Raw genomic sequence first — 26,175 nt, forward strand, 5'->3', positions numbered from 1 at the left:
GCTGCATCACTGGGACCCTTCAAACACAGCTGCAGGTGTGATATGACAGGTGGATTTTCTTACACTGGCCTGGGTGCTGCTGGGGGTCCTGGAGGAGGCTGCTGAGCACAAGATGAAGGGTGTTGATAGTCTCATCCACACTCTTCCCCAGAATTTTTGTCAGCTGTTCCAAGTCCTCCTGAACGTGCTCCTGCAGGAATGTCACCGCGTCGCGCACCCGTGGCTTGATCATCTTTCTCACTGACTAAAGACCAACAAAATAAAAGAGTTGAGCACAGCCAATAATGCCCAGGGAAGCACAAGGCACACAGAGCTCAGTCCTGCCAGAAACCTCCACCCCATGGGATTCCTGCCACTGGAGCCAATAAAGGCAGAGGTGGGTGTATAAGCCTCCATGGAAGTGCAGGAAGGAACCAAAGTCACCCCTGGGCAAGGCAGGAAGGGAATTTGAGTCCTGCCCCTGGACAGACTGCCCTTGTTACTTGGCAATACGATGAAAACAACCAGCAGCATACAGAGGTTTCACTACATTCTGTGTGGCCCCTTGGGACTGTTTCTGGAAGATACCTGAGGGTCTTTTGTGGCTCCCAGCAGCATGGACAGGTGTGTGAGCAAGCGGATCAGGACAAAGACAACGGGGGACATGCCCCGATCAGACAGTCCCAGTGTTCTTCTGTGCTGAACATCTCCAAGGATGTGGCCAGTTTGAGTTCTGTCCTCATTACTCCTGTAGGAAAGTGTATGTATAGTATTCTTTTGCCTTGACAAAAACACACAGGCATCTCTGATACTCACTTACGTCTTTTTGACCCATAAGGTCTTTGAATGGCATAAAAGCTGCAATTAAAAGTGCTACAAGGGAGTGAAGGCTTCCAGTAAGTTTAGCACACAGATAATCCAGCTTGTTTGGTTTTGCTGGCTGATTACTCTTGCTTGGACATCCCTTCCTAACACATTCCAGAGGGCAGCACTAAGTGGTTGATACCTTTGGCCTTGAAGGCATGACAGTAAAGTCCTACATCATTTAGCACTGGAAAGGTGAATGAACCTACCTGAATTCCTGAAAGCCCTGCATTGGTTTGTGATCAATCCCTCCAATGGGGAGAAGGCAGTCAGGACAGCGACTCTTTTCCATGGGGAGACCACACTAGGAAAAGCAAAAGGAGAACACTGAATTCCAGAGCAAGAGCCTCTTCAGTAGAAAAAGGGAGTGAAACAAAAATCCAAGCTGTAAGTGGTTAATTCAGACCCTGCTACCTACTGGGCACAGGGCCTCTGCTTCACGTTTCCTTCATTTATGGTAGAATAGCCCTAACACAGCTACAAAATTTAGATTACAATGACAAAATGGTTAATAATATTGAGTTTAGAAATGAAACTCCATGCAATAGAGTAAACAAACCAGTAAACAAAGCAGTCTGCTTAAAAACCCACCAGTCCCAAATTCTTACCTCTCCCACAGTGCAAGGGTGGCCATTGGGACATACTGTCAAGAGAGAAACAAACAGGACAGTATTATAAGACAGAGATTTATAAAGCTCCTGTTATTTCCTTTCATAGGCACCATCATCTTGGAGCAAAAAATATGTTTCAAGATCTAATCAAACGCCCTGACTGTCACAAACCTCAAAGGAATGACAGGCCTACACAGGAACCCAAGGAATTTTTCAGTGCTGCTTCTCCTTGAAAAACAAGGAGTGGAAGCCTGAAAGATTCTGCTGTCAAAAGCCAAAGGAGCTGGTTCAGGAATGCTGTCACCTCAACTCCCAGGCTGCAGTAAGGTCCCTCTGTGGGGAGCAGAGACTGAAAGCTGCCCACAGGAAGGTGGCAGAGTGCTCTTCTCTCACACCACGTTAACGTTGCCAGAAGTGACAGGACAGGTCCTGTGCCCCCTCAAACTCTGCACACACCTGCAGACTAAAGACTAAACTGATGTTTGATGCACTTTGGTGCATCACCCACACAAACCTTCATTATAAATCCTGATTTACAAAGGATAACTCATGCTGAAGAGCGTCTGTCCTTACATTTGGAGTTTCAAATCCAAGGATTACCCTTCAATCCCTTCCACAGCCAGCCAGGAGCACTTACTGTACCAGCGCAGAGTGCCCATCGCTTCCCAGGTCCTGGCCTGAGCCATCATGTCCTCGGGCATCGTAGGCAGAAACGAGTGCTGAGGAGGAAAAAGGGAAAAGGGTGACAAATGGATCTATAAATCAGTTCTTTCCTGTAGTACTTGCTCACTGGTTCTTTATTCACGATGGAAAACAAGAGACATCTGAAAGCAGAGGTCAGGCAGGTGACCTAGACAGATTTTCAAATTCTGCCTTTGAAAATCCAGTCTTAGGACTGTCTACATCGTTAAGACTTGCACGTGCTCTCTCCAGACATCCTGAACTGGATTCCTGATGCACCCTGGTGTGTAGCAGCCATTTCCTTACACTTTAGGTAGCCAGTAGTAGAGCAGTAGCTCCCTTCACCTGACTCAGGAGCCAGTGTTCTCTGGAGCAGGCAGGTCTGCACTGTGCCAGCTACTTTCAGCCTTGCTCACTCAAATATCAGCAAAAGTATTTGCTTGATTCTGCTCAGGATGCAGAGGTAGCTTGAAAACGTACCAGGCCAGAACTTCTTGTTGTGCTAATTAACCCCAACAGCACTGAATAATCATACATCAGCATTTCACAGCTAAAACAATGAGTTGGTGCCTCAGATGTTAAGAAAGGTCAGATTATAGAAGATCCAGCAAACACAGAACTGGAAATACACTGATTTGCATCTGCGTCCTGTCTCTTTACCTCCATGGTGTCTGGCTGGAGGGCCAGGTTCCTGAGGGGCTGCAGGATGGGGCTCTGCCCACACAGCAGCACAGCAGTGCTGTGAACAGCCACCTCAATCAGCGCTCGGTGCTGGCTGGAGCTCCGGGGATCCACAGCCAGGGCTGGCAGGGCATTCCTCACAAGGACAGCTGCAAAGTGCTGCAGCTCTGGAGCAGTCAGGACTTGGGAGTTCTGGATGAACTGAGTCATCATGTCTGTTTGCTAAAAGAACACATTTAAAAGAAATAAACCAGCATGATACTGCCACCACAGGGAAGAGGACTGTCAGCTGCTTCCCATGCTGGGCTACCTCGCTTTGAAAACACTCCCAAACTGCTCAGCTTGGGACATCACTGTCTGGGACAGAGGAACAAAAGCTCTTCCACCACTGACTCGAATCTTTATCCTTTTCCACAAAGCAAGTTTGTCACAAGCTTCCAAAGGGGAGTGTCTTACCTGCTGCTTGGGATGAAGGCTTGTGTCCCTGACGCCATACAGGGCAGTGACCTCCCGGAAAATGGCCAGGAGCAGGTGGACAGATTTCACAGCTGGGGAGCTGCTGGAAGCCTGGAGAAGAACAGGAGATGTGGCAGGGAACAGAACAGAGCTATCCCAGCTACTGTGACTGGACATGCAAGTGAGAAAGGAAAGAGAACACGTGTCTGCAGCACAAGGCACAGTAACCTTCAAGCAGAGGCCCACCAGAAACCTCCACAGAACAGACACTGCCCACAGGGACACAGAGGTGGAACAGTGGCCTTCCAAACCCCAGCAGGGTTCTGGAGAGGAGTGGCTGTACCTTCTCGGCCTCAAGGAGCCCCTCGGCTGTGCCCTCCATCATGGCTTGTCCCACAGCGTCGCGCAGGGCTCGGTAACTCTCACCACACGCCAGGTACCGGTCGATGTGGTTGAACTGGCTGCTCTGCACCTGGGAAGGAACAGCCCATTGAGAGCACTGTGGACAACAGCCACCTGTTGGTGAAGGCAGAATCTCCTCTTCCTCACAATCACTGGGACATTTCAGCCTTCCCAGAGAGCCAGCAGCAGGCACAGCCACCCAAAGGGCTCTGCACAGCCAGGAGAGACTCCACCCAGCAGGGAGCAGGGACAAGTCATCCTCACAAACACTCCCACTGCGTTGGGTCCCCCAAGAGCCACACAACAGCAGAAACACTCCAAACCAGCACAAAGTAAAGATGAAGGGGAGACCAGAGACATCTCCAGGAAGTGCCTCATCTTTACCTGTCGCAGGATTTCCTCTGGGAACACCCACGTATACCGTGGCTCTGTGACAAGCTTCTGAGCAAACTCCATCCCATACTGACTGGCAATCCTCCGGACCAGGTACACACGGTGCCAGTCGTTCCTGGAGAGGGTGCAGAACTCCCTCACATTCGCCAGGTAACGCTGCTTCTCTTGTGCCTGGCCTTGCTCTGGAGGGAAAAAGAGAAAGAAAAAAGGCAAAAGCACATCCCACCTTGTAAAACTTCTGTCTGCACCAGCTGTAGCACCACACCCCTTTACTTGTACTGAGTAACTACACAGGAGAACTTCAGAGCCTTCCCTTCCTCAGGTGTTGTCTGGAGTGTTTCCTCAGCCAGATTTCAGACAATGATTCATTTCTTTGACAGAGAAGATATAAACTCTTTGACATAAACCCTTAATCCCTTTTAGGTGCACAGAGCTCCCACTCCTATAAAACAATAAGCCTTACAGCAGTCGTGAGTCTGAAGCAGCATTTATGCTTTAATGTTCAATTGAGTGGGCTCTAAATAAAACTCTTTGTTAGAATCTGGAGGATAAAACAAATCTTCTTCCAAAGGTGTAAAAGCCATATAATGACACCTTTGGAGTCACCAGCACCAGTTATAGAGCACTTCTAACACATGGTACAGGGGACAAACAGTGACTGACACCCTCAAGGGAAGAGAGAGTTGATGCTCTTGTTCTCGGCCACACAGCAAAACAGGTTCCAGCAGAGCACAAGTGCACTGCCTGTCTCCAGCCCACCTGCCCTGCTGCCTTTGCTGTGTATACAGCATTCCCATTTTCCAGCAGAGTGATCAGACTCACGCGTGTGCTGCTGCAAGTCGAAGATCAGCTCTGCAGCCCTGCTGAGGAACAGGCGGACCTTGGCCACTGCCTGCAGGTATTCCACGGATGATTCCTGAGGAGTTTCTCGGTTGCTCCCTGGGAGATAATTCTCTGGAAAGCCTCTACGTCCAAGCAGATTGTTTATATGCTCATATCCAAGGCTGTCCTCAGACTTTTCACATATGGAATCCTAAAGAAGGGCCAGGGTAAGGCATGAGAAGCAGAGACACTTCAATCAGCCATCAGCACTTTCTATCCTCGGTATCCACACTGCAGTGAGCACAGCAAACTCACATCTATCCCTGCACCCTCCACCCCACTGCCATTAGCTCCTCCCTGTGATCTCTCCAGTGCTTATCCTAAACCTCTGCAACATCACCAAACACCATTTTTACAGTGTGTCCCAGCTGTCCCACATTCCCAAAGCATGGAGCCAAGCAAGAGCCATGAGCAGGCTGAGGAGCCACACACATCCCATGTTCCAAGCTCTACCTGTCTACCTGTCCTCTAGGGAGAACACAAATGTTGATTTTACCTATAAAGACACCCTTCTACAAGAAACTCTAAGAAATGAAACCTCTACCCTGCTGTCAGGTTTGTTTCAAGTTGTCCAAATCAGTGAAAGCTATGCAACGGGAGGAAAGAGAACAACCAGCACAATTCCAGTTCTGTACACACTCAAGTGTCTGTGGGGACATGAAGGCAGCCCAGCAGTGGGCTACTGCAACAAGAAAGGCCCTGCTTGCTGCACTCTTGTGCTGGGGTTTGAGTCTTAACACTCAGACACTTTTCCAAGGTGTCCAAGGACAGAATTCATGTAACACTGCAAAGACACACAAGTCTTCCCTCAAGAAGCAAGGCTAGTCTCTCAAGCAGGTTCTGACCAGGTGATTTGATATCAGCTTCCTTTTAGGCTTTCTAGTTGGACAACTAGTTATGCACACAAGAAACCTGCCGAAAATAGGAGTAGAACTTCTATTCTTGACCTTTTATATTCCTGCAACAGTTTCATGGCCCAGCTCTTACCTTCCCAGCACTCTTACCTCCAAGCAGTTGACAAAAAGTAAGTAGAGTTCTTTTTTGTCATTTTTCTCTAGGAGCTCGTTGTGCTCCACCTGGGACAGGTAGTGCTGCACATCCCCTTTCACTTCATTGAAGCTGTGGGAGACAGAAACAGCCCCTTACACAGCTGCATGCTGATGGCTACTGCTCATGTTCTAAATCCCAACAGGACTACCAGTGATGTCTGTGTGGCATGTGGGGTCACTCTGGGCCCAGCTGGAAGATGGAAAAGCCATTGTGCCATGTTTTGTAAATGCCATCTGTTTCCACAGCCTGGGCCAGGCTTTGATCACCAGCAATGCTCAATGAGCATTTCCAGGGCAGAAGGCATCCGATCTGTTTTAAGCACCTGATCACACCTGAGAAGTGGCTTTTCTGCCCTGCCTGCAAAGGGAGGCTGGGAAAGATGTGGGAATGGGGAGGTCTGTGGAGCAGACAGATCAGTCCTGATTAAACTTCTGTGGATGAGGAGTATTGCTTTGCTGACCTACACCAGAGCAAGTAGCTATCTACGTTCCAGCTACCCAGCCATCCCCCTTCAGCACAGAGTAACAGCCAGGTAAACCTTGGCACAGACTGCTCAGAGTCCACTACAAGCTCCATGCATGGCTAATGCAAAGGCCTGGAATGAATTTAACCTGTAAGGATTCAAATTCAATGAAGAGCATGGAAGTGAGCACAACGATCAGATTGGTTTGATGAGGTCATGAACAAAGCTGAACCCTCCCCTGATGTAACAACTCTCAGCTGTCAGGCTGCTCACCTGTACTTCAGGAGAAGCTTCAGCATCACTGAGCGGATGATGGGAGTTTCATCCACTTCATCATTAAATGGGGACAGGAATTTGGTGTAGACAGCAGGTTGATCTGTGGAGATAAGGAAAAGACAGGTTTGGCAGGGCAGAGAAGGTGGTGAGAGACAGCTCCATGAGGCTGAGCATCAGGGTGAATGAAGGGAGCTCACCTGAATCTTTCAGGAGGCTTCTGTGAACAAACAGCAGATCAAGGAGCCTCTGGATCACCTCTGTGTCAGGAGGTTCGTTGTCCTTGAAGCACATGGTAGTGACAACATCTATGAAGAAGTTATTGCACCTCTGCCGGAACCGGGCATTCCTTGCTATGGCATCTCTGGGGAAGGGTAAAAGCATTGACACAATGTTCAAATACAGAACCACTTAGATAATAGAGGAATCACACAGATGAAGACAAAACTCATCAAGCTGAGATACTTTTCCAGCTTTCCAACTAGATGATCTTTAAGGCCTCTTCCAACTTAAACCATTCTATGATTCTGTAATTTAGAGTTTTCTTGTAGGGGCCAAAATAGCCTCCTCTTTCATTTGAAAGAACCAACAGAATGGACAGGACCGGTTTGGTTCCAAGCGGAGAGAAGTGGAGTCCCCTTCCCTATTCTTCTCACAATGGCAACTCAGAGTTAAGAATTTCCTCACCCAACCTGCCCTACACCACAAGGCTCCCACCTTGGAAGAGGTGCAATACCTCATCTCCTTGGAGACAGTCAACTCCACATCCTCCAGGGCAACTCTGCAGTATGGACAGAGCATCTGTGCTGGCACCAGCCACATGCTGATGCACTTGTGGCAGAACACATGGTTGCAAGGCAGGCAGACAGGATCCTTTGGCTCTCCCAGGCAGATGGGACACGGCTCCAGACCGTATCTGTAATCCAGAAACAACAATGAACACAACTGCTTCCATGTTGTCTTACCAAAAGACTTTAATAAGACGTTCATCTGCAAGCAGAGCAAGAGGAGACAATGCCAGACCAGCTGGCTCACTGCTCAGCTCAGGGTGCAGAATCAGAGTTATCGCTCTTTGTTTGGCTTTCACTGCATCACATGAAGTGCTGCCTTAGCCCCAGAAATGTGCTGACAACATGGGCCATGCTTCTGCTGGACCCTGCAGCTTGTCCCAGTGTCAGTACCTGCAGAGCCTGCTGCTGACCTCGTCCTTACACTGGCACAGTACTGTCATCACTGCAAGAAAAGTTGGATGAGTCTTCATGTCTGAATCGTGCTGAAAACACTGCAGAGGGAAAGGACAAAGCTCAGTGACTCAGCTCTAACACCCGAGACAAAAATTCCCATGATCAGCAGAAGCAAAGAGGGAAGAGGTGAAATCACAGCTTTGCTTACCTTGGCAAGAAGCAAAGTGTATTTTTTCACTAAATTCTTGAATTCTGGCATCACAGTGTCGATGTCAACCAACACGTGTTCCACAAACAGAGCCATGGCAGACACGCGGTTCCAGCAGACTCTGGGGAAGGAAGAGTTCAAACAGAACATTATGAGCTGAGAGCAAGAATGGCAGTGCAATCAGGTCAGTCAACAATCTCATTGCTTTTCATGCTCCCCACTACAGCAATCCTGCACTTCTCATGACATTCTTATTTGTCCCTTTGCCATCCAAAGAAATTTTTGTCAAGGACAGAATACACACCAGCACCACACCAGGCCTGGCCTGGAGGCAACACTGCAGCAGGACCAGCACCACTGCACACACCCTCTCACCTCTAACTTCTATATCAAGAAAGTAATTTAAAAAATACTCATCACAAGTAACTGTTTTTTTTCATCTTGGATAAACTAAACAAGCTCTGTGAGAAAATGGGGTAGCTCTCTGGGCTTTCTTTTAAAAGACAAGATGCAGTGAAATTCCCCATCTCTCCCAGTCTTTATGCACAGGGGATGAAGTGGGGAGACACTGCTGGTTAATGGGAACCTGAGGAGTTTTGAATAACCCCTGAGCCCAGATGGAATGCACTGGATGACACTGCCAGATTTTGATGGTGAATCTACAGGAGATGAGGGGAAAAAATATGGTTCTTGCTGCTTGATATGTAATTGAGCCCAGCAGGAATCTGGAAAGGTTTGCAAAGTCTGAGAAAAGCAGCACCAATCAGCTTCAGGCTGTACCAATGCCCTGACTACCAGACAGGCACAGGATCAGGGCTGTGAGCAGAGCGGTGGTACCTACCTGAGTTCCCTCAGCAGCTGATGGCACCGACCCCCACTCCGCTGTGCATCCTTCTCTTTACAAAGAAATTCAATGGGCATCTGAAGATTCTTCACTCTCTGCAGCCAGACCTCTGGGGGGACTGTCTGCACCTGGTTCTCCAGCTCTTCAGCACACACCACCGCAGCCAACACGTCCAAAACCTGGGCACGGACACAGGGGTGAAGTGTAACACAACAGCTGCGCTTCAGAATTACTTATGGACTTTGCTATAGCACATGTTCTGCTGAATAATGTTCTGTTTGATTATCCTGAGCTCTGGAATTCTCATGCTTGTGGCTGGGCTCATTAGCACATCCTATTTGCCAATGCAAAAGCAGGGCAAACTATTTTAAAACCTGCTAGTAGCAATAACAACGCAGCAGATCATTCCTAATTCTAAGGATCCTGAGCTTGTGCTTCCCCCTCTGCTGTGGCTAAAATCCAAAGGAATTCATGGGAAGACAGAGCTCCCTGCTAGGGCTGAGGACCACAAACTGCCTGGTAGCAACCCTACCATCTCTGAGTGCGGCATTCCACATCCCTCCTGGTTGATAAGGTAGCCAACCACACGGGGGTACACAGCCAGCATCCTGGAGAGGTTCTGCAGGCGGCTCTTGAACTGGTTGTATGCCAGGTGGACCCAGGGCAGGGAGGGCTCTGTCTCCTCCCCGCGGGGGAACGTGGCTGCCCACTCGGCTATGCAGGACATGAACGCGGAGCGCAGGCACTGCAAGGATGAGAAGGAGTTAAAACCAACACCAAAGGTGAGCTTTTATAATTTGTTTTGCACTGGAAATACTGGCAAAATCATCTGAAAGAAAAGAATCAGTTCCTTACAAAGACAGTCTTAATGTGTCAGTTTATACAGGTGCTGCTTTCTGAGTAAGGTCTGAGCAATCTCAGAAGCCACTCAGTGTCAAACCACCTGCTTTGGGGTTCCCTTGCTGTTGGTCTGTCTCAGAGGGGGCTTTGCTCTGAGAGGCAGCACTGATTCAGAAGGACACATCCACAACCATCATGCTCTTCTCCCCATCCAAAGGGTTTTCAGTTCCTGTTCCAGATACTGACCTGCAGCTCCTCTTGGAAGGACACACTGAGGGTCAAGACAATAAAGTCTGTGATGTAGCACTGGAAGAGCATCTGCCTGTCTTCCTCAGTCAGAGCAGAGATAAATTTTCCCAGAGCAGTTTTCTGGAAGATATCCACAAACTTCTCAGCATGGTCTGGAAAATGAGAATGCAGAAAAAAGCTGGATATTGGGAGGAGGCTGGCTTTGACACAGCATCTATCCTAGAGAGACTGACACCTAATTAATCACTGATGCATCCAGCACTCCTCTCATTCAGGGCATTAATGAAGGACTCAGGCCAGGCCTTGTCAGCCCAGCACCAGTGTCGTATTTCTGGAATCTCACCTTGTCATTAACTCTTGGCATCTCCACAGCATTTTGAATGCAAGGGCACAGATAGGTGAGAAAGATTAATAGTGAGAAGCATAAAGAAAAGCTGCCTGCACAGATCTCTGATGGTCCACAGGAGCACCGAGGGACTGAAGGTGACCTCAGTGTCCTAGAGGGGCACAGCAGTGACAAACCAGAGCTCACAGGCAGGTGGACAGAGATGCTCAAGCCAGGCTCTCACCTTCAGTGTTTTGGATGTATTTTGCTTCCAACCACATCTCATCCAGGTACTCCTTAATCCTCCAGCTGAAGGGCATCTCATTCCCAGCATCAGTGGACACCATCATGTTGTTCTGCACCAGAATTATCTCTGGCTGAGAGCTGGGAGATTAAAAAGTCATTAATGCATTGGGCTTTTGCCTGGGAAGCATGTTCAGACAGCAGAGGCAGAAGATGCAGAAAGCCAGAAATCAGCTCTAGAAGGGAACAAGAGAAGGGGAGAGAACTGCAGGACTCTGATACAGCTCATCCTGCCAGCTATGAGGCATCAGCACTTCCTCAGTCAGCACTCCCTGGCCAGGGGGCTGTACTGGCAGGGCACATGGGCTGCAGGGGCTGGGGAGGACATGGGAGGGACTTGTGCAGTCCCCAGGCAGTGCCCAGCTGCCCTGGGCACAGCACAGGGCGCAGCCCAGTGTCTCTCTGCCATGTGGGATTAAAGCTGGTCCCAGTGCTCCTGCTGCTCCCTCTGGGCTCACCTGTTCTTACCCACACTGGAAGGCACAGTCAGGAGTTTGGTATCGCTGAAGATGAACATCCACAGGTCTGTCACCCACTTTGCTGCTGGCCTGGCCAACAGCTCCAGATTGCCATTTCTGTCTATGACAGCAATCAGGAGAGCCAGGAACGGAGTGACCACCTTCTGGACTCGCTTCCACAGAGTGTGCCTTTGGGGCAGAGAGACAGAAAAGCCCAGAGGGAAGGTGAGCGACATCAGCAAAACAGGAAGTATTTACTGACATTTATTTGCATGAGAGAAAGTCCTAATCCTGCCTTTAAGGGGAGAAAGTACCACCACCAAGACCCCTACACTTCTCTCACTCCTGGCTTACCTGTAATCCCACTGTTCCACTCAAAGCACTTGTGCATTCCTGTCCCAGTACAGCCCATTCAGCTGTAAAGTCACCCCCACTCAAGAGCCAGGAGAGGCTAAAACTGCCTTTGGAAAGATTCCAGCACAAACTGGAAGCTGACACTGCAAATATTCAGATTACACAAAACTGCTGCCTCTGCTGCACAGGTGTCATTTGCAGATTCTTCCTGGAAGCCTGCACCTTTCCAAGGATTGCTGCTATCCTCACCTGAAGGTGCCTGCCTCCTGGAGAGCACTGAGGTTGGAAGCCTCCCGAAGCACCCAGTTTTTTGGGTGAAGGGAATTTTCCTCTTGTTTCTTCAAAAGGCTGGAGAGACGAGCCTTTGTTATCTTCAGGAAAGAGGCTGCAAAACAAGAAGGAACTTGCATTTTCTCTTCTGTTAGCATTGGATCTAAGTCCAAATATCCTACCAAGCACAGCATTTTACAGTTTCAATAATTTGCCGACTGGGTTAAAAAAAGAAGAAAAAATAGCCAGCAGAGCCAGAGGAAAAGCCACCACCTGAACTCCAGGAAAAGCCCTTCAGCCCTGATAGGAGCAACAGACTGGAGCACAGACACACACACTCTTGGGAGATCCTCCTTGTCTACACCACAGCAAAGACCACTGACCTTTGGGTCCCCAGTGACCTGACTGGCACACTGCGGTGGTCCCCCAGATAGCCAGGGACACTACCTACAGCACACACCTTTCAAGTCATCCTCCTTGGAGAGAAGGCCAAGGAGAACCTTAATCCGCTTCCTGCTTCGGCTCAGATCCTCATTCTGGTCCCGCAGCATCCCCACAGCACTCTGCACACAGGTCCTCAGCAGCACAGTGGTGTCCAGGATCTCACCCTGCCCAGGAACAGCCTGAAAACAAGACCATTCCCCTTCAGTGCTGCACTACAGCCCCCAGCACTTCCCTCTTAGGATGGTTCCAGTGCTCCCTGCAAAGGGCCTGTGCCCTGGCATCCCTGCTCCCAACTCTCCTCTCATCTCAGGCTACAATTCCAAGTTGTTTTGCTATCAAGTACGTGAAGCAACTTCTGTGGCCCTTTCAAACTGGCCTGTGACACAGCATTTGTACTGAGGTAAGATTCCTACAGACAAAAGATTCAGCAGTTCAGAGGAAAAAGTGGAAATAATAAACATGACTAGAGAAAATCTGCCCTGCCTGGAGAATGTTTCAGCCCATGAAGGGCAAAAGCCACATGTTCCTTGTCCTGGGCATCCCCCAGCTGAGGCTGTCTGGGGAACACAAGCCAGCATGAACAAATGTGGCTGCAGCACTACCAAGCCCTCAGTCAGCTTCAGCATGGCTTAATGCACATCTCAAAGCACACCCAGCTGGGGTGGCAGGCTCAGAAACACAGATCCCACCCTGAGGGTGAGAAAGACAACAGAAGCCTTTAAAGCTGATTTTTAAAAATTAGAAGTATGAAATGAATAAGGATTTAGAGGGTCCTTACAATGGTTTGTTTCTTGAGTGATGCTGATTTTGACTGGAGAGTGGGGAGAAGGAATTTGTAGCTGATCATTAACATTCATGATATAAATATTGCTGATGGTATTTTGAGAGAATGGGGATTAAAAAGGTGTGTTGCACCTATGGATGACAGAGCAGAGAGCCATACTGACATCTGAGAAGCAAACAAATGCATTCTGAACTGACCTCATGGTGCTCCGCTTCTGGCACTGGTGTTCCAGCCTTCACCTCTTCCTCCTGTACTTCTCCATTCACAGGCAGAGCTGAACCTAAGGTGCAGAATTTTTATTAGAAAACAGCAGTAAAATTCTGCATCAGTCAGGTAAGAGTTTGTTTTAGCAAGTGCATTCCAGATCAGCAGAACATCTGTCACATCCATTAGCACCTGCATCCACCTCTCAAACACAGACAACTGCTGGGGCTGTCAGGCTTCATGCAGCAAAACCCAAAAGAAATGACACTGAGTTAATGACTTAAGCTCTTCCAGAATCCAACCAGATAGTGTAGTGAGAGAAAGAAAAGTAAGAAAAACTGAGGGGAAAGAAAGACCCTTGTCAGTGGTCTCTGTCATGCAGCATCTGCTGCCCCTTGTGCTGGGACAGAGCACTCAGTCTGTTGAGCAGTGCAAATGCTGTGTTTCTGTCAGAAGAAAAAGGTAAAACTACCAAATTAACTTACTTGATGACTTGAAGTTGTAGCAATGGACTAAATAAAAATTCTAATGGGATTCCCCCAAAAAACAGGTGCTGAGCAGGGATAGCCATAGTTACATCACATCAGGCATCTGATAGTTCCTCTAGCACCGAGTCTGGGACCACATCTCCCCTTTGCCCCACTGGCTCAGCAACATGACCGGCTGGCAGAGCCAGCACACAGCTCACCTTTGGTTTTGCCTGAGTCCTCAGAGAACACCTGTGAGATGGTGAGGTTCTGCAGGGCCGTCATATCAGAGACCATGTCCTTGGATCTGCGGAGGTCATCTATGTGCACCGACTGCCACAGTCCTAGGGGCAAAGAGCAACAGCAAATCATTCCATGCCTGCAGCTTGTTCTTCTAGAAGAGGTTCCCAAGAATTACCTGCCAGCACCTGTGGGTTTACATTCAGAGTTCACTTACTCTGGCCTCTTGCTGTAGAAACGGAAAGCTGAATTCACTTAGAATATGCTGCCTGACAGGGCTCACTCAGGACCAGGGCTCTCAGAAGCCACCAGACCCAGAGGAACCTTGCTGCTGAGAGCAGAACACCTCAGCATGTGTTCCAGAGCTTCCCAGAGGACAACATGCCCATGGAGTTACCCTCGTGTTTCTGTGCTCCCCTCCAGCAGACTGGAGAGGAACTGTCTGTCAGTGGGCAAGGCAAGCTGCTCTTACCAGAGAGCCCAGAACTGCCAGGTATTGATTCCTGGGGCCAGTCCTGTGGGACAGGGAAGCAGCTCTGACAACCCACAGGACACACCGAGTCCAGATTTTTAACATTCAAAAGGACAGTGAATAAGAGAAGTGACTACCTGGAGCCATCTGAAGAGTGAGGAGGGACAGATGGGCACACTCACCTCCATGGAATCCCACATAGGATGTTCCTCCTTCCAGCCGGGAAAGCTTCATGATGAAGTAAACAAAGACAGAGACTTCTCCCAGGTCCACCTTGTTGATTTCATTAACAACAGTGTATCTGCAACAGAGAAAATGCTGCTGGCAGAGCAAAGACAGACAGAGCTCATGGCCATGGGTCTTTCCTCTGAGAGGACATGTTTCCTCTCTCCAAACATGAGTGACTCTCATTCCCTCCTGGCTGTGGTGCCAAGCTGTCACCTCCAGCTGTGCCTCAAATGATACCCCTGATCCCCAACTCTTCAGGACTTCTGCAGCCAATGGCCACAATTCACATTTTATCTGCTCATTTGACCCAGCTTAGTTTATTTTGACTTAGGCTCTGAATTATTATTTGAAATGCAATTAGTGCATCCAGACTCATTCTGCTGCAGAACAAAGGATGGCACATTCCTGAGTCTGAAATCCCCAATAATAACCAAAGGCATCAGTCAGCAGTGGCCAAGCAGAATTGAACCACTTCAACCTGACTTACTTGGCTGAGGCAATGAGCTGGGCATCTTGAGAGGCGTCTTCAAAGTCTGTCTGAATAATAAGGACTTTGTTTCCTGAAGTGGCATCCAGGAAATCCCTGAAGAGTGAAAAGGGATTTAAGAGAAGTCACTAAGTGTAAAAACCAAACATTAAAGACTAAAGAACCAGTCCCTCCACATCAGCTTTGGCTGCAGCAGGCAGAAGGGAGAAATTAAAACACCAAACCCCATATCTGTGTGATGGAGCTGATAAGGTTTGCCCTGAGCCAGGTCACTGTGAACACATCACAGGCTCCTGCCCCCCTTTTCCATGTGTTACTCCAAGTGTTCTGCCCACAGACCTCCCACCCAGCAGGATAACGCAAGCCCAGACTCACCGGATGGCCTTCAGGAAGGAATATTCCGTGTCAAACTGCTGCAGGAACAGGATTTGGGGCCTTTGGGCTTTCCCCTGCACCTCCCTCTCCAGGCAGGCAGCGTCAGTGCTGGTGAGCAGCCGTGAGAAGGTGGTGACCTGGGCGACAAGGGGCAGGAATGCAGCAGGAAGACAGCACAGACTCACTCACCTGGGCTCTGTGTTGCAGGGTTGGACAACACCCCAAACCCAACATTTATTTGCTCTGCCAATATGCAAGGGGCCAGCGTGGGCCATTGCACCAACCCAGGGCCACCCTGCAGACCTGGCAGGATAAATACAGACCCGAGGACAGGTTGGGAAGTGGGGTAGGAGGACCCCAGCAGACACTCACCTCTGTAAAGGCTGTCTGGCACCCAGACTTTGCATGGACATGAGCATGGAGAAAGTCTGCAAAGGACGTGTGCTGCTGCTGCTTGAAGTATATATTGGCCAGGGAATCTGCCATGAACACCCCCATGGAGTTGCAGAGGCGGATGACGGCATCAGGGGTTGCACAGTTGAGCAGGGCCAGCTGGGCCTCCCTCTTCACGCAGGCCAGGAGCTCTCCGGGCGGACACGCTGCCCTCAGCCGCTCCGTGGTCTGCAGCACCACCGAGGCACATGTGGTGGGATGGAAGCCCACGAACACATCGGATGGGCGGTACTGCTGCTGGCTCACAAAGTGCTCCTCCGTGTTGACCGCCGTGAACTCCTGCACCCACTTCTGCAGCTCCCTGACGGTTTCTCTTTGCCCCTTGTCCAGGACAGTGCTGATGTCCAGGTAGTGCTTTTCCAGCCGGTTGATCAGTGGAATGGGAAAGTGCTTATGCACCACATCCTTCTCCTCAATGACTATCAAGCGGAACTTGGGGTGCACTCGGCACTTCACCCGGTGGGTGCCCAGTCCCAAATCCACGTACTTCTGGCCAGCAAGGTACACATAGTACTGGTTGAGGGCATCATAGAGGCTCTCATAGAGGTTTTGCAAGTTGAGGAGCACAACCATTTGGCCAGTTTCCATGCAGACCTTCACACGGTTGATGTTCCTGCATATCTGGGTATATTCTTGGTCTTTAGGGAAACTGGAGCCAAAGATAATTTCTGGCTGCTGTCGAGCAGTGAAAAAAGCTTGCTGGAGGATCTGCAGCGCCGCATAGTTCTCAGTCAACACAAGCAGGTACCGGCAATCCCCATCCTCAGCACTGCTGTAAATGTTCTGTCGGACCAGCTCAATCCTACTGATATCATGAGCATGTATCTCTCCTTTTTCTGGTAACTTTGAGGTGAATATTTCCAAGGCATTGACATCATCTTTGCCACCAAAGTTACGAAGAACAACTTCAGCGATATCCTGAGGTGTCGGCTCGCTTTTGGAGTTCTTAACTAAGGCAAAAAACATCTTTATGAGGCTGTAGTAGTCACGTAAACCAAAAAACTCCCTGTCTTGGGCCTGGCAAATTTTTTCATATGCAACTGCAAAGTGATGGAAATAGGGCTCAACCTTCTGTAAAGCCCCTCGTGATGAGCAGCAAATCCCCTTCGCGCTCTCAATGAGCTCCTCTCTGCTGGGGTCCCCACGAGACACAAAGATGCCTCGATTCATCTTAGCAGGGTCCAGAGCCCAGTTGGAAATCCCAATGAAGCCAACCTTTTTATGAGGAAGAGGGACATCATCTATGCAGCCATCTTCCAAAAGTGGATGCAAAGTCTTCAAGGGCATTTTGGGAGAGTCTTCTGCCAGCCCAATCTCATCTAAAACCACCACTGAGACATACTCATCCAAGTTCTTCCCTTCCTGGAATCGAGCACAGTGCTTGAAAGTGCCTATGATTCCCTCTGGAGTGGAGAGAGGGCTGCACTGAAAAGACACGAGATGGATCTGCTTCAGGTCCTTAAACAAATCAGAATGAGCTGCTTGACCCTGCATAGCATCAGCCACGATGGTTTTCGCAAGGGATTTGGAACTCCCAGGTTTCCCAACAAGAAAAAGAGGGATTTTCAGCTCAATACAGATGACCATCATAAAGACATTTTCCTTCAAGGCCAAGTTTCTTGCTATGGTATCTCGGAGTTGCACACCACTCAGGAATAAGTCCTGCATCAGGGAGATTTCTTCCAAAATCTTTTTCTGGGTGTCAAAAGGCTTTGGAAGGACCTGGCTGATAGCACTCCTGTACTCCTCCTTCCTTTCCAAGGATGCGTGATAGCAGACCCCAAGTGCCAGCACCAAGGACCAGATAATGGTGTTTCTCTCCACACTGCCCTTTGGTGTTTTCTTCTGGGCCAGGTACTTCTCCAGCTCCCTCAGCAGCAGCTGACTGTGCTTGTAAAACCACTTGAAGACTTCCATGCAGCGCTCCACATCCCGCAGGCTGACGAAGCTGCACTCGTCGTCCCTCTGCCTCATGTACTGCTGGGAGACAAAGAGCACTTCTGTGACTGCCTCCACCTCATCCAGAGCCATGGGCACCCGCTCCGCCACACGCTGCACGATCTGCTGGATGTACATCTTCTCAGCCAGGTTGTTCAGCTGCCCGAAATCCCACACTAACGGGATCATGCTGGGTGGGAGCGCGTGGACCCGGTACACGAGCTGTCTCAGTGGGATAGATCCAAGCTTCTCCTTGGTCTCATCTGCTTTGACACGGTAGCCCAGTCCAGCCAGTTCCAGGCGCTGGATCATCTTGGGCGTGTGCTTCCGATAGGGGTTGCAGGCTGCAATGATCCGCAAGCCAGAGCCTGAGGCCAAAGGCTCCCCCTGCACCGTGCGGTCACACAGAACTTCCTTGATGCTGCTCACAGCCTCTGTTGTGTTGGCTTCATCAAAAAACAGGACCGTGTCCAATCCATACCGCTCCTTGTTGGATTTAGCCAGGGCTTCTGCTTCTCTGATCCTGGCATAGATCATCTCTGCAGTGGTACCGCCATGGACTTTGACAAGCTTCATGTTCTCCACCTCTTCAAAGCCTCTGCGTAACTGGCACAGGAACTTCACCAGTCTGGTTTTCCCACAGCCTGTCTCTCCCATGATGACAACCGGGATGTTACATCGGAATCGCATCTCAATAGCCAAGATCTTCAGTATGTTGTCTGCGGTGAGCTCGTACGTCTCATCAGGGTCCATCACCCAGTGGAGGCCCAACACCAGGCAAAGCCTCTCGAGCTTCTCGTGCCGAGGCAGTTGGTCGAACGGAACGTTGAAGGGAACTCTCTGCAGCCACAGACCCTGGTACAGCTGCGCAGTCATGACATTTCGCTTGATGATGCTGCCATTCAGAGGGTTTATGGCATCAACACCCTGAGGGCCGTTGCGTTGAAGGTGGAAACCAATGAACGTCATGGACACATGATCCCCATTGAAAAACAAATATGGATGAGGCTCTGACTCCCATCTCTTCCGAATGCGGAAAGGAAGAAGATCTTCCTCCGCAACGTTCTCCAGGTGGGAGAACTGTCTTCCTGAGCTCTGATCGGAAATGTTCAGGGAAGGCGTTGCAAAATCCCTTGCCATTAAAATCATGAAGGTAACAACAAAGTTTTTGAAACCTTTCAAAGTGTCCTGGACAAAGTCAGGGTTGCAAAAGATAGAAGCTTCACAGTCTCTCAACTGAACATTGAGAAACCAGGTGAAGTTCTGGAGCTCTGCCCAGGAGGGATCCATGATCCCACAGTGCAGGAGGAACAGCTGCAGACACTCCGCTGGACTCCCCTCCACCGAGTGCGCTTTGTACCAGAACATGTCCAGATCACACCCCTGGTCAAACCTCTTCAGGTACTGGAAAGGTCTCTGGAAAGCCTCACTGCAAAATTCCTCCTTGTCCATTCCCGGGTCTGAAACATCCCCAGACTGTTTTCCAAGTGTTTCCATTTCTAGTACTTCTTTGGGAGACTTACATGTTACCTTAGGGAACACATCTAAGAAATTATACTTCTGGCTTGCTGACATCTGCAGAAGAGAAAATAAGGTGTCATCACAGAGCTGTAGCCCTCATCTTATTGTTTAGTTTATCTGTTCTCAACAGTCTTACCTAAAACCACAGACCTGAGTGACAGGAGCCAGCCTGTACAACCAGGACACCTTTGCCCCTGTGCATCCCTTCTTCCACCTAAAGTGCACCAAGGAATCCTATTCCTTTCTACACTTTCCTCCCTGGAACACAAGCCCTATGTCATTTCCAGCCACTTCTCAGTGCTACCTCAAAGAAAACTAAACCCAAGAAACTGTTATTTATTCCTGCCACTTCTACACTCTGTTCTTTTAGCTGCATATAAATATTCCAGTACTTTCAAACATGCAAATCAACATGAGGAAGATTAGATTTTCCATTTTTCTGTTTCCTATAAATATTACAGTGGGGTCAGTGAGGCTTGAACTAACAGGCCTTCCAAAATCACCAATCCAAGGAAATCACAACAGGCCTAATTTACTTTTGGGTTTTAATCTCACATTGTACAACTCCAGAGACACCACTTTGTAATGAGATACAGCCCACCCCAAATCAAACAGGCAACTCCCATGCTGTGTTTACAATTACAGTCTCTATGTACAAACGTGAGCAAAACTACTGAAAAATTCCCAGAAATGGAGCACTGCTGTGTACATACAGGTCTGGCTGCTTTCCTTGGCACTGGGGACACCTCAAGGATTTCAATGATATACAGATGACACTTCTGTCGTAGCCACAAATTGCCATTATTATCTGTCAGGTACTGCAAAACCAACAGCTTGAAGAGAAACTCTGGAATTCCACATTTAACCTGTCACAAGAAAAGACACAAAGGCACTTCCTCTTCATTAACCCATCACAACTTCACAGAATCACAGAACAGTTGAGGGTCACAAGGTTCTCTGCTCAAAGCTGGTTCAGCTAGAACAGGCTGCCCAGGGCCACATCCAACCAGGTTTTTAGTACCTCCAAGGATGGAGACTCTGCAGCTTCTCTGGGAAACCTGTTCTAAGTCCAACCACTCTGATGGTAATGAGTTAATTGTTTTACTTACACCGTAATTAGAATACACATCCTAGGGAAATGGCTTTAAAGAAACCACTCCTGCAAGGATCCACACAGGACTTCTTGGACAAGGCAGCTGTGGGAGGGATGTACTTACTGAGGAGGTGATATCAAAATGGAATATCATGGGCTTTGTCTGGTGTTCTTTCTTCAGAAAAGGGAGGAGAGATTTTAGCACTTTATCTTCATCCACTTCTGGTTCAATTAGTCTAATGGTTTTCAGAAGTTCTGTACAGTCAGGCTGCTCTTCTTGCAGCCTCTCATGTAGCCTCTTCACATACAGAGATTTTCCTGTTGTAAAAAACCCACAAGAATTAAAGCCATGAGTATTGAATACATCATATTAAAGCTGTAATAGAAAGAAGGAAATAAAATGCTGAAGTACCCTATGCCTTGAAATCTCTGAACCTTCCTAAAAGGCATTCCAGAAGAAGAAAGCCTAAATCTGGTTTGAGCAGCTGGAGCCTGGAATCCGAGCCACTGCTGTTGTTATCCACATGGCTTGTTTTGCTTCCACTACTGAGAGATGCTTTACTCTTTATTAGGATTTGCATCTATTCTGTGCTTGTTTATTAAGTCAAATCAGGGTAAGAACAGTGGACACAGTCTTGTCCGGTATTTTTTCAGAAATTTGCAGCTTAAGAGCTCTGATGTCAGAAACAGCATCTTTGTGTTCAATAGCCCTTGATGGTGGTTTCTCTCCTGACTGCATCTGATCACATTTCAAGCCTGTGTAAAGTTTTGGGTTCCACAATACAGCAAATCTGTTAGAAAACTACCTTCCTCTGTTTGCTTTTCAGCCTGACAAGGAGTTTTACTTAACACCCCACAGCTTTTTGCATTAAGAGACATCGAACAACCATTTCCCACACAGGAACCCAGGCAGCCCTTGCAACCCTTGTCCCACCTCACAGCCCATTTCCTGCAGGCATATGTTAACCTCAGGAGGTCAGGTCCAGCTCATCCAGCATTAGTTATGTTTATGTTAATTACACAAGTGAGCAGAATGAGACAAGTGTCAGGTTAGCAAGGTGACCCATCTCTAGAGATGCCCATCTTGGGACAAGATGAAGTGACTTCCAGCTTTCATGTCACTGCACTGAGTAGAGTCTGAATCACTCTTTTTGACTAAGACACTTAGGACTTGGACACAAAACCTGGCAAGGTGAACCCCACTCTGTTTTCCAACTCTCAGCAGACCCCACTTTGCCTGTGACAACTCACCCACGCCAGCCCTTTTGGAGGACACAATCCCAACACACATGTTGCCCTTGAACACAGAAGCAGCTGAGCTTGAGGGCTGAGCCACTCGGTAGTGATGCTGCAGGTATTGCTGGATTTCAGCCTGTGGCCTCTGGGGTATCATGTGCACTTTGTACTGGCTGAAGGCAGAGGGGATGTAGCTGTGCTCCCGCTCGCAGTTGCACAGGATGACAAGGCGATAGGAGCTGTTGCAGTGCTGCAGGTGCTGGAACAGCTCCTCTGCTCTGCAGCTGACGTCGTAACTCAGCTCATCTGCGTACAGCATGGTGTAAATCTTCTCCCCTCTGCTGCAGGGAATGAGGCACCTCCTGAGGAACAGCCCCACCTGCTCAGCAGTGGTCTGAGGCGTGCACAGGAGAACTTCATCGAATGTGGGAAGGGGCTGGTGGGGACTGTTCATGTAAATGGCCAGCGCAGAGGTGAGCACCTCGGAGCGAGGGCAGGTGATGAGGTTGGGCTGGCCAACACTCAGCAGATCCCGAGGGAACTCCCTGGTGACACAGTCCCCACCACAGCTGGCCAAGCCCTCCAGCCACACACCCAGAGTGTCGATATCCAGGCAGTTGGGCAGGAAGGAGCCCATGCTGCTCATGTAGCACTCCCAGATGCACTTCAGCTGGGCAGACAGGTCCTTCTCCCCACCCAGCAGCACTGGGAAGTCAGCAGGAGTTTTCCCTGTGCGGGGAGGCAGATTGCTCCTGAGGGCTCCAAGCACGTCCTGCTCAGTGCAGTGGCGGTTCAAGAAGGAGAGCATCATCAGGGCAGCCTGGCTGGGTGTGCCCTGCCCTAGCTCTGAGCACAGGTACACCAGCTGTTCTGCAGTATAATAGTTCAGGTAGAAATGCTCAAACCGTTTCTTATGCATGAAGCTTTTCCAGCTCTCCAGGAAGCTCTCCATTGTCTTGCAGAGGCCTGGGAGCACAGCTGTCATATCCCCCTGCCCTTCCAGCACTGGGATGGGGCCCAAGGAGAAGTCTATAAGAACACAGGATTCTCTTTTGGGTGAACAATACACATGGGCAAGCCAGGAGCGGAAAAGTATGTTCCCAGCTGAATAAAGGTCTATAAAGGCCTGTGCAAGTCTCTGGACATTGGAAAAGACCTGTGTGAGAACAGAGGAGAGAGAAAAAACACGAAGTTAATTTACCAAGACAAGTTTGAGGTATGAAACCACAGGAAAGACTTCCAATGAAAAGAAAGGCTTTAGTCTAGATGTGTTGTCAGGCCTTGTATAGCAACCACAGACTATCTGTGATTTTTTAACAGCAGCATCCCCAGTAAACCAGTAAGGAACCTCCAGCTTGCCACAAAAGCACAGTGGTGCTGGTCTCAGCCAGGAGCATCCCCAGTGCACCCAGAAGATAAGGGTACCAGTTCACTGTCTGACCTCCAGTTTAGTCCCACCTTAACAGGGAACCAAAGAGGCAGGAACACCCATCTCTCTGTGCCCACCTGTCCCCAGCAACTGAGCTGTCAACCAGTCTTAAGAGCTGATACTCAAGGGAAAATCCAGCCCCAACCCCAACATCAGTACCCCCCTGGGTGTGGAATCTGACCTCAGAGAACCTCTCCACCTCCAGGCCTTGCTCTCCCTTTGCTGACATGAGCATCAGTTTGTTCTGCAGCTCCCGGAGCTCTGCCAGGGAGTATTTCCATGAGGCCTCGTCCTGCTCCGAGCTCCCTGGGAGGGTGAAGCGCAGGACATTGTCCAAGGAAACCTGCCAGAGCAGAAGTCATTAGTGTGGATGTGCCTGAGGCTCTGCCCAAGGCAGTGCTGTGTCCAGTGAGGGCAGCACTCAGGGGGCAGGAGCCCCCAGGAAGGAGCTGTGTGTGCACTGTGAGAAAAGCTGCCTCACCTTCTGGCCATCAGCTGGTGCTCTCAGGACATAGACTCCTCTGCTGTTGATGGCAGCTGCCAGGGAGAGCGAGGACAGTTCCACAGAGCCATGGCTTTCTTTCACTGTCTTCAGCCACTCCAAGTGCTGGGCTGAGGCACGCTGTGGGGAGAGGAGACACTGCCCTGACTGCTCTGACTTGGCAGGATTTCCAGGATTAAAACAGATACATCTGTCCAGGACAAACAACTCGGGCTGCCACAAGACTTTCAGGATGGTGAAGGAAAGGGAATGAGTACTGGCACAGCCTGGTCTTTCTGCACAGCTGTTCCTTACCTAGTCTATGGGTATGAACAGAGCCCACAGGGCTCCAACACCTCTTGCTAGGGAAAAGGGCCCTACTGCAAAAGATAAGAGTTCCCAGCCATCTGTCTGCCCTTTCACACCACCACTATTGCAGGAGCAAAGCTACACCACATCACACTGGAAAACCTCAGCAGAGCCACACCAGTTAGAGTTGCTGCAGTGAATATTTGTGCCACAGAAACATCAGATATTTTTCTTCCAATAACAAGCACTGCTGTGATGTCTCCATTTGCCCTATGCAGTGAAACTTCCAGCCACCCTTAGAAGGCAGAAATGCAGGAGGATGCAGAGAGGATCTGCTCCAGCAGAACTCACCAGTTTATTGGGGAGCTTCTCATCACTGTCCAGGGCTCTCCACAGCTTCTGCAAGCAGTGCATGAAGTCCTCAAACCCTGACTCTTTCCTCAGCTCATAGAGCAGGGAGGAGTAGCCATGCACAGTGTCATGGAAACAGGCCACACGGTCCACATCCATGTCATTCTCCCCAGCAGAAATGGACGCCAAGTCTACGAATACCTTCAGCTCATTTATATCTTAAATGAGACAAACACATGAGTGAACAACAAATGAGGCAGCCTGAACGCAATTCCACAGCACCACCCTCTACAGGAAACACAGAAAGGATGGTTTGAACATCTCCTGTGCAACTGCCCTCTCCCCATCCCACCAGCAGCTTCTCTGGGTGATCCATCTGCCCTCAGGACCACCTTGGCCCTGCTCTCCCCCACAGGCCACCCCCAGCAGATGCCCAGCCAGGATGGGACCAGTGCCTGGAGATGTGTGTGTGTCTGTGCAGGTTCAAGTCAGACAACTCAGCTGGCAGACACAGTTCCATTCTCTGAAACAGCCAGTCTGAGCTGAGTCACAACAGCTACTGAAGCCCTCCAGGCCCAGCCCAGCTGCTGGACAGGGTGGTCACTCTGTGCTGCACCAGCCTGCAGTGCAGGACACATTTAAATGGACTTTATAGCACATTCCACACCAAAACCCATCAGAGATGTTTGCAACTACCAACACCAGAAGCTGCGAAGGCACAAAGCAGATAGGTCAGGGCTAGAATGTACCTTCTGCTCCCACACAAGCTGCCATCCCCTCCACTACTCTGACTAGTTCCTGGGTGAGCAGCACACACCTTTCAGTGCTTCTCTGACCCAGGAGACAAACTCCTTCTGCTGGGCCAGCTCCCTCAGACACTCCTGGCGGGTCACAGTGATCCCCTGCAGCCGTGTCTTGACCTGCACAAGCTCGGGGCTGATGGAATTCAGCTTCTGGGTCTTGAAGGATTCAAGCTTTTCCGTCTGGAAAGCAAGCAGTGCAAACACACACTCAGTCTGGAACTGGGAAATGCCACTGGCTCTGCAGCAAGGAAAGAAAAGTCCTCTGCAAAGCCACACCTCAACAGAGGAGTATCATCTCTTTTTTAGGAATGACTACACAAAAGCACTTTGAACACCTGATTTTTATGTCAAATAAACATTCCAGGACAAGGAATGGTTCTTGACAGACTGGGATAGACTTATGGAAAGGCTCACATTTAGCCAACACCTCGACAGTACAGGTCTGAAGAAGGGGATACTTACTATATCCAACAAGTTTTCCAGGTTACTGAAGTCACCAGAGAGACTTAAGTTCTCCTTGACACTGGCAATGATCTTTGCAGCATCAAAAGTTAAATGCATTTCATGGTATTGCTGGATCTGCTGAACTCGCTGGTCAACCCAGGATCTGCTTTCTCCAGGTCGAAGCTTACAGAGAGTGTTTAGCTCCGTTCTGAGATCTTCAGGATGTTTTGTGAATTCCTGAAAAATTTTATCAACTGCAGAAAGTGTGAGACTTCCTGATCTGACATCATCATAGAGCATTTCATAGTTGGCAAAGCAAGGATGGATCATACTGTTCAAAACATCATCGAGGTCCAATTCAGGCACAGTGTCCTCCTCCTCCTCTTCCTCCTCCCCTTCTGAACATTCATACTCATACTCCTCTCTTGTTTTGTGTGCTGCATTCTCCCAAAACTGCTGGAAGATCAGGCTGTCCTTAAAAGAGTGCATTTTCTGCACCAATTCTTTCAGCTCTGGCCTCAAGCTGTAGTAGGTCTGCAGGGGTCTCTTTCCCACGTTCACAACTCTACTTAGTCTTTTTAAGCGAAGATCTTCTGAGTGTTGAAATTCCACTTCACCTACATCCACTTTAAAAGACAGGGCAGAA

General features: G+C 49.3%; 1 protein-coding gene across 2 annotated transcripts in view; it reads right to left on the minus strand.

Moving 5' to 3' along the window:
* The window catches only part of RNF213 (ring finger protein 213), a 48,527-nt gene that overhangs the window by 6,054 nt on the left and 16,298 nt on the right, over nt 1–26,175 (minus strand). Inside the window, exons 20-56 of one of the 2 annotated variants that reach the window (XM_071573927.1) lie at nt 25,548–26,155; nt 25,100–25,265; nt 24,283–24,500; nt 23,623–23,763; nt 23,323–23,484; nt 21,728–22,868; nt 20,601–20,794; nt 20,097–20,249; nt 15,844–19,437; nt 15,472–15,608; nt 15,097–15,192; nt 14,564–14,682; nt 13,891–14,013; nt 13,196–13,278; nt 12,231–12,393; nt 11,750–11,885; nt 11,147–11,335; nt 10,630–10,769; nt 10,058–10,212; nt 9,504–9,716; nt 8,969–9,150; nt 8,128–8,248; nt 7,917–8,017; nt 7,472–7,651; nt 6,936–7,099; nt 6,736–6,838; nt 5,954–6,068; nt 4,890–5,100; nt 4,059–4,249; nt 3,616–3,744; nt 3,273–3,383; nt 2,796–3,038; nt 2,092–2,173; nt 1,452–1,486; nt 1,053–1,147; nt 568–727; nt 64–244 (exon numbers count right to left, since the gene is read on the minus strand). In XM_071573927.1, the coding sequence (XP_071430028.1) occupies nt 64–244; nt 568–727; nt 1,053–1,147; nt 1,452–1,486; nt 2,092–2,173; nt 2,796–3,038; nt 3,273–3,383; nt 3,616–3,744; nt 4,059–4,249; nt 4,890–5,100; nt 5,954–6,068; nt 6,736–6,838; nt 6,936–7,099; nt 7,472–7,651; nt 7,917–8,017; nt 8,128–8,248; nt 8,969–9,150; nt 9,504–9,716; nt 10,058–10,212; nt 10,630–10,769; nt 11,147–11,335; nt 11,750–11,885; nt 12,231–12,393; nt 13,196–13,278; nt 13,891–14,013; nt 14,564–14,682; nt 15,097–15,192; nt 15,472–15,608; nt 15,844–19,437; nt 20,097–20,249; nt 20,601–20,794; nt 21,728–22,868; nt 23,323–23,484; nt 23,623–23,763; nt 24,283–24,500; nt 25,100–25,265; nt 25,548–26,155 (10,335 nt within the window). Of the gene's footprint in view, nt 1–63; nt 245–567; nt 728–1,052; nt 1,148–1,451; nt 1,487–2,091; nt 2,174–2,795; nt 3,039–3,272; nt 3,384–3,615; nt 3,745–4,058; nt 4,250–4,889; nt 5,101–5,953; nt 6,069–6,735; nt 6,839–6,935; nt 7,100–7,471; nt 7,652–7,916; nt 8,018–8,127; nt 8,249–8,968; nt 9,151–9,503; nt 9,717–10,057; nt 10,213–10,629; nt 10,770–11,146; nt 11,336–11,749; nt 11,886–12,230; nt 12,394–13,195; nt 13,279–13,890; nt 14,014–14,563; nt 14,683–15,096; nt 15,193–15,471; nt 15,609–15,843; nt 19,438–20,096; nt 20,250–20,600; nt 20,795–21,727; nt 22,869–23,322; nt 23,485–23,622; nt 23,764–24,282; nt 24,501–25,099; nt 25,266–25,547; nt 26,156–26,175 lie in introns of those variants that run through there. The other variant, XM_071573928.1, reaches the window with a different exon arrangement.

This window comes from Pithys albifrons, chromosome 19 (assembly GCF_047495875.1).
Source record: "Pithys albifrons albifrons isolate INPA30051 chromosome 19, PitAlb_v1, whole genome shotgun sequence".
NCBI classification, from domain to species: Eukaryota; Metazoa; Chordata; class Aves; order Passeriformes; family Thamnophilidae; genus Pithys; species Pithys albifrons.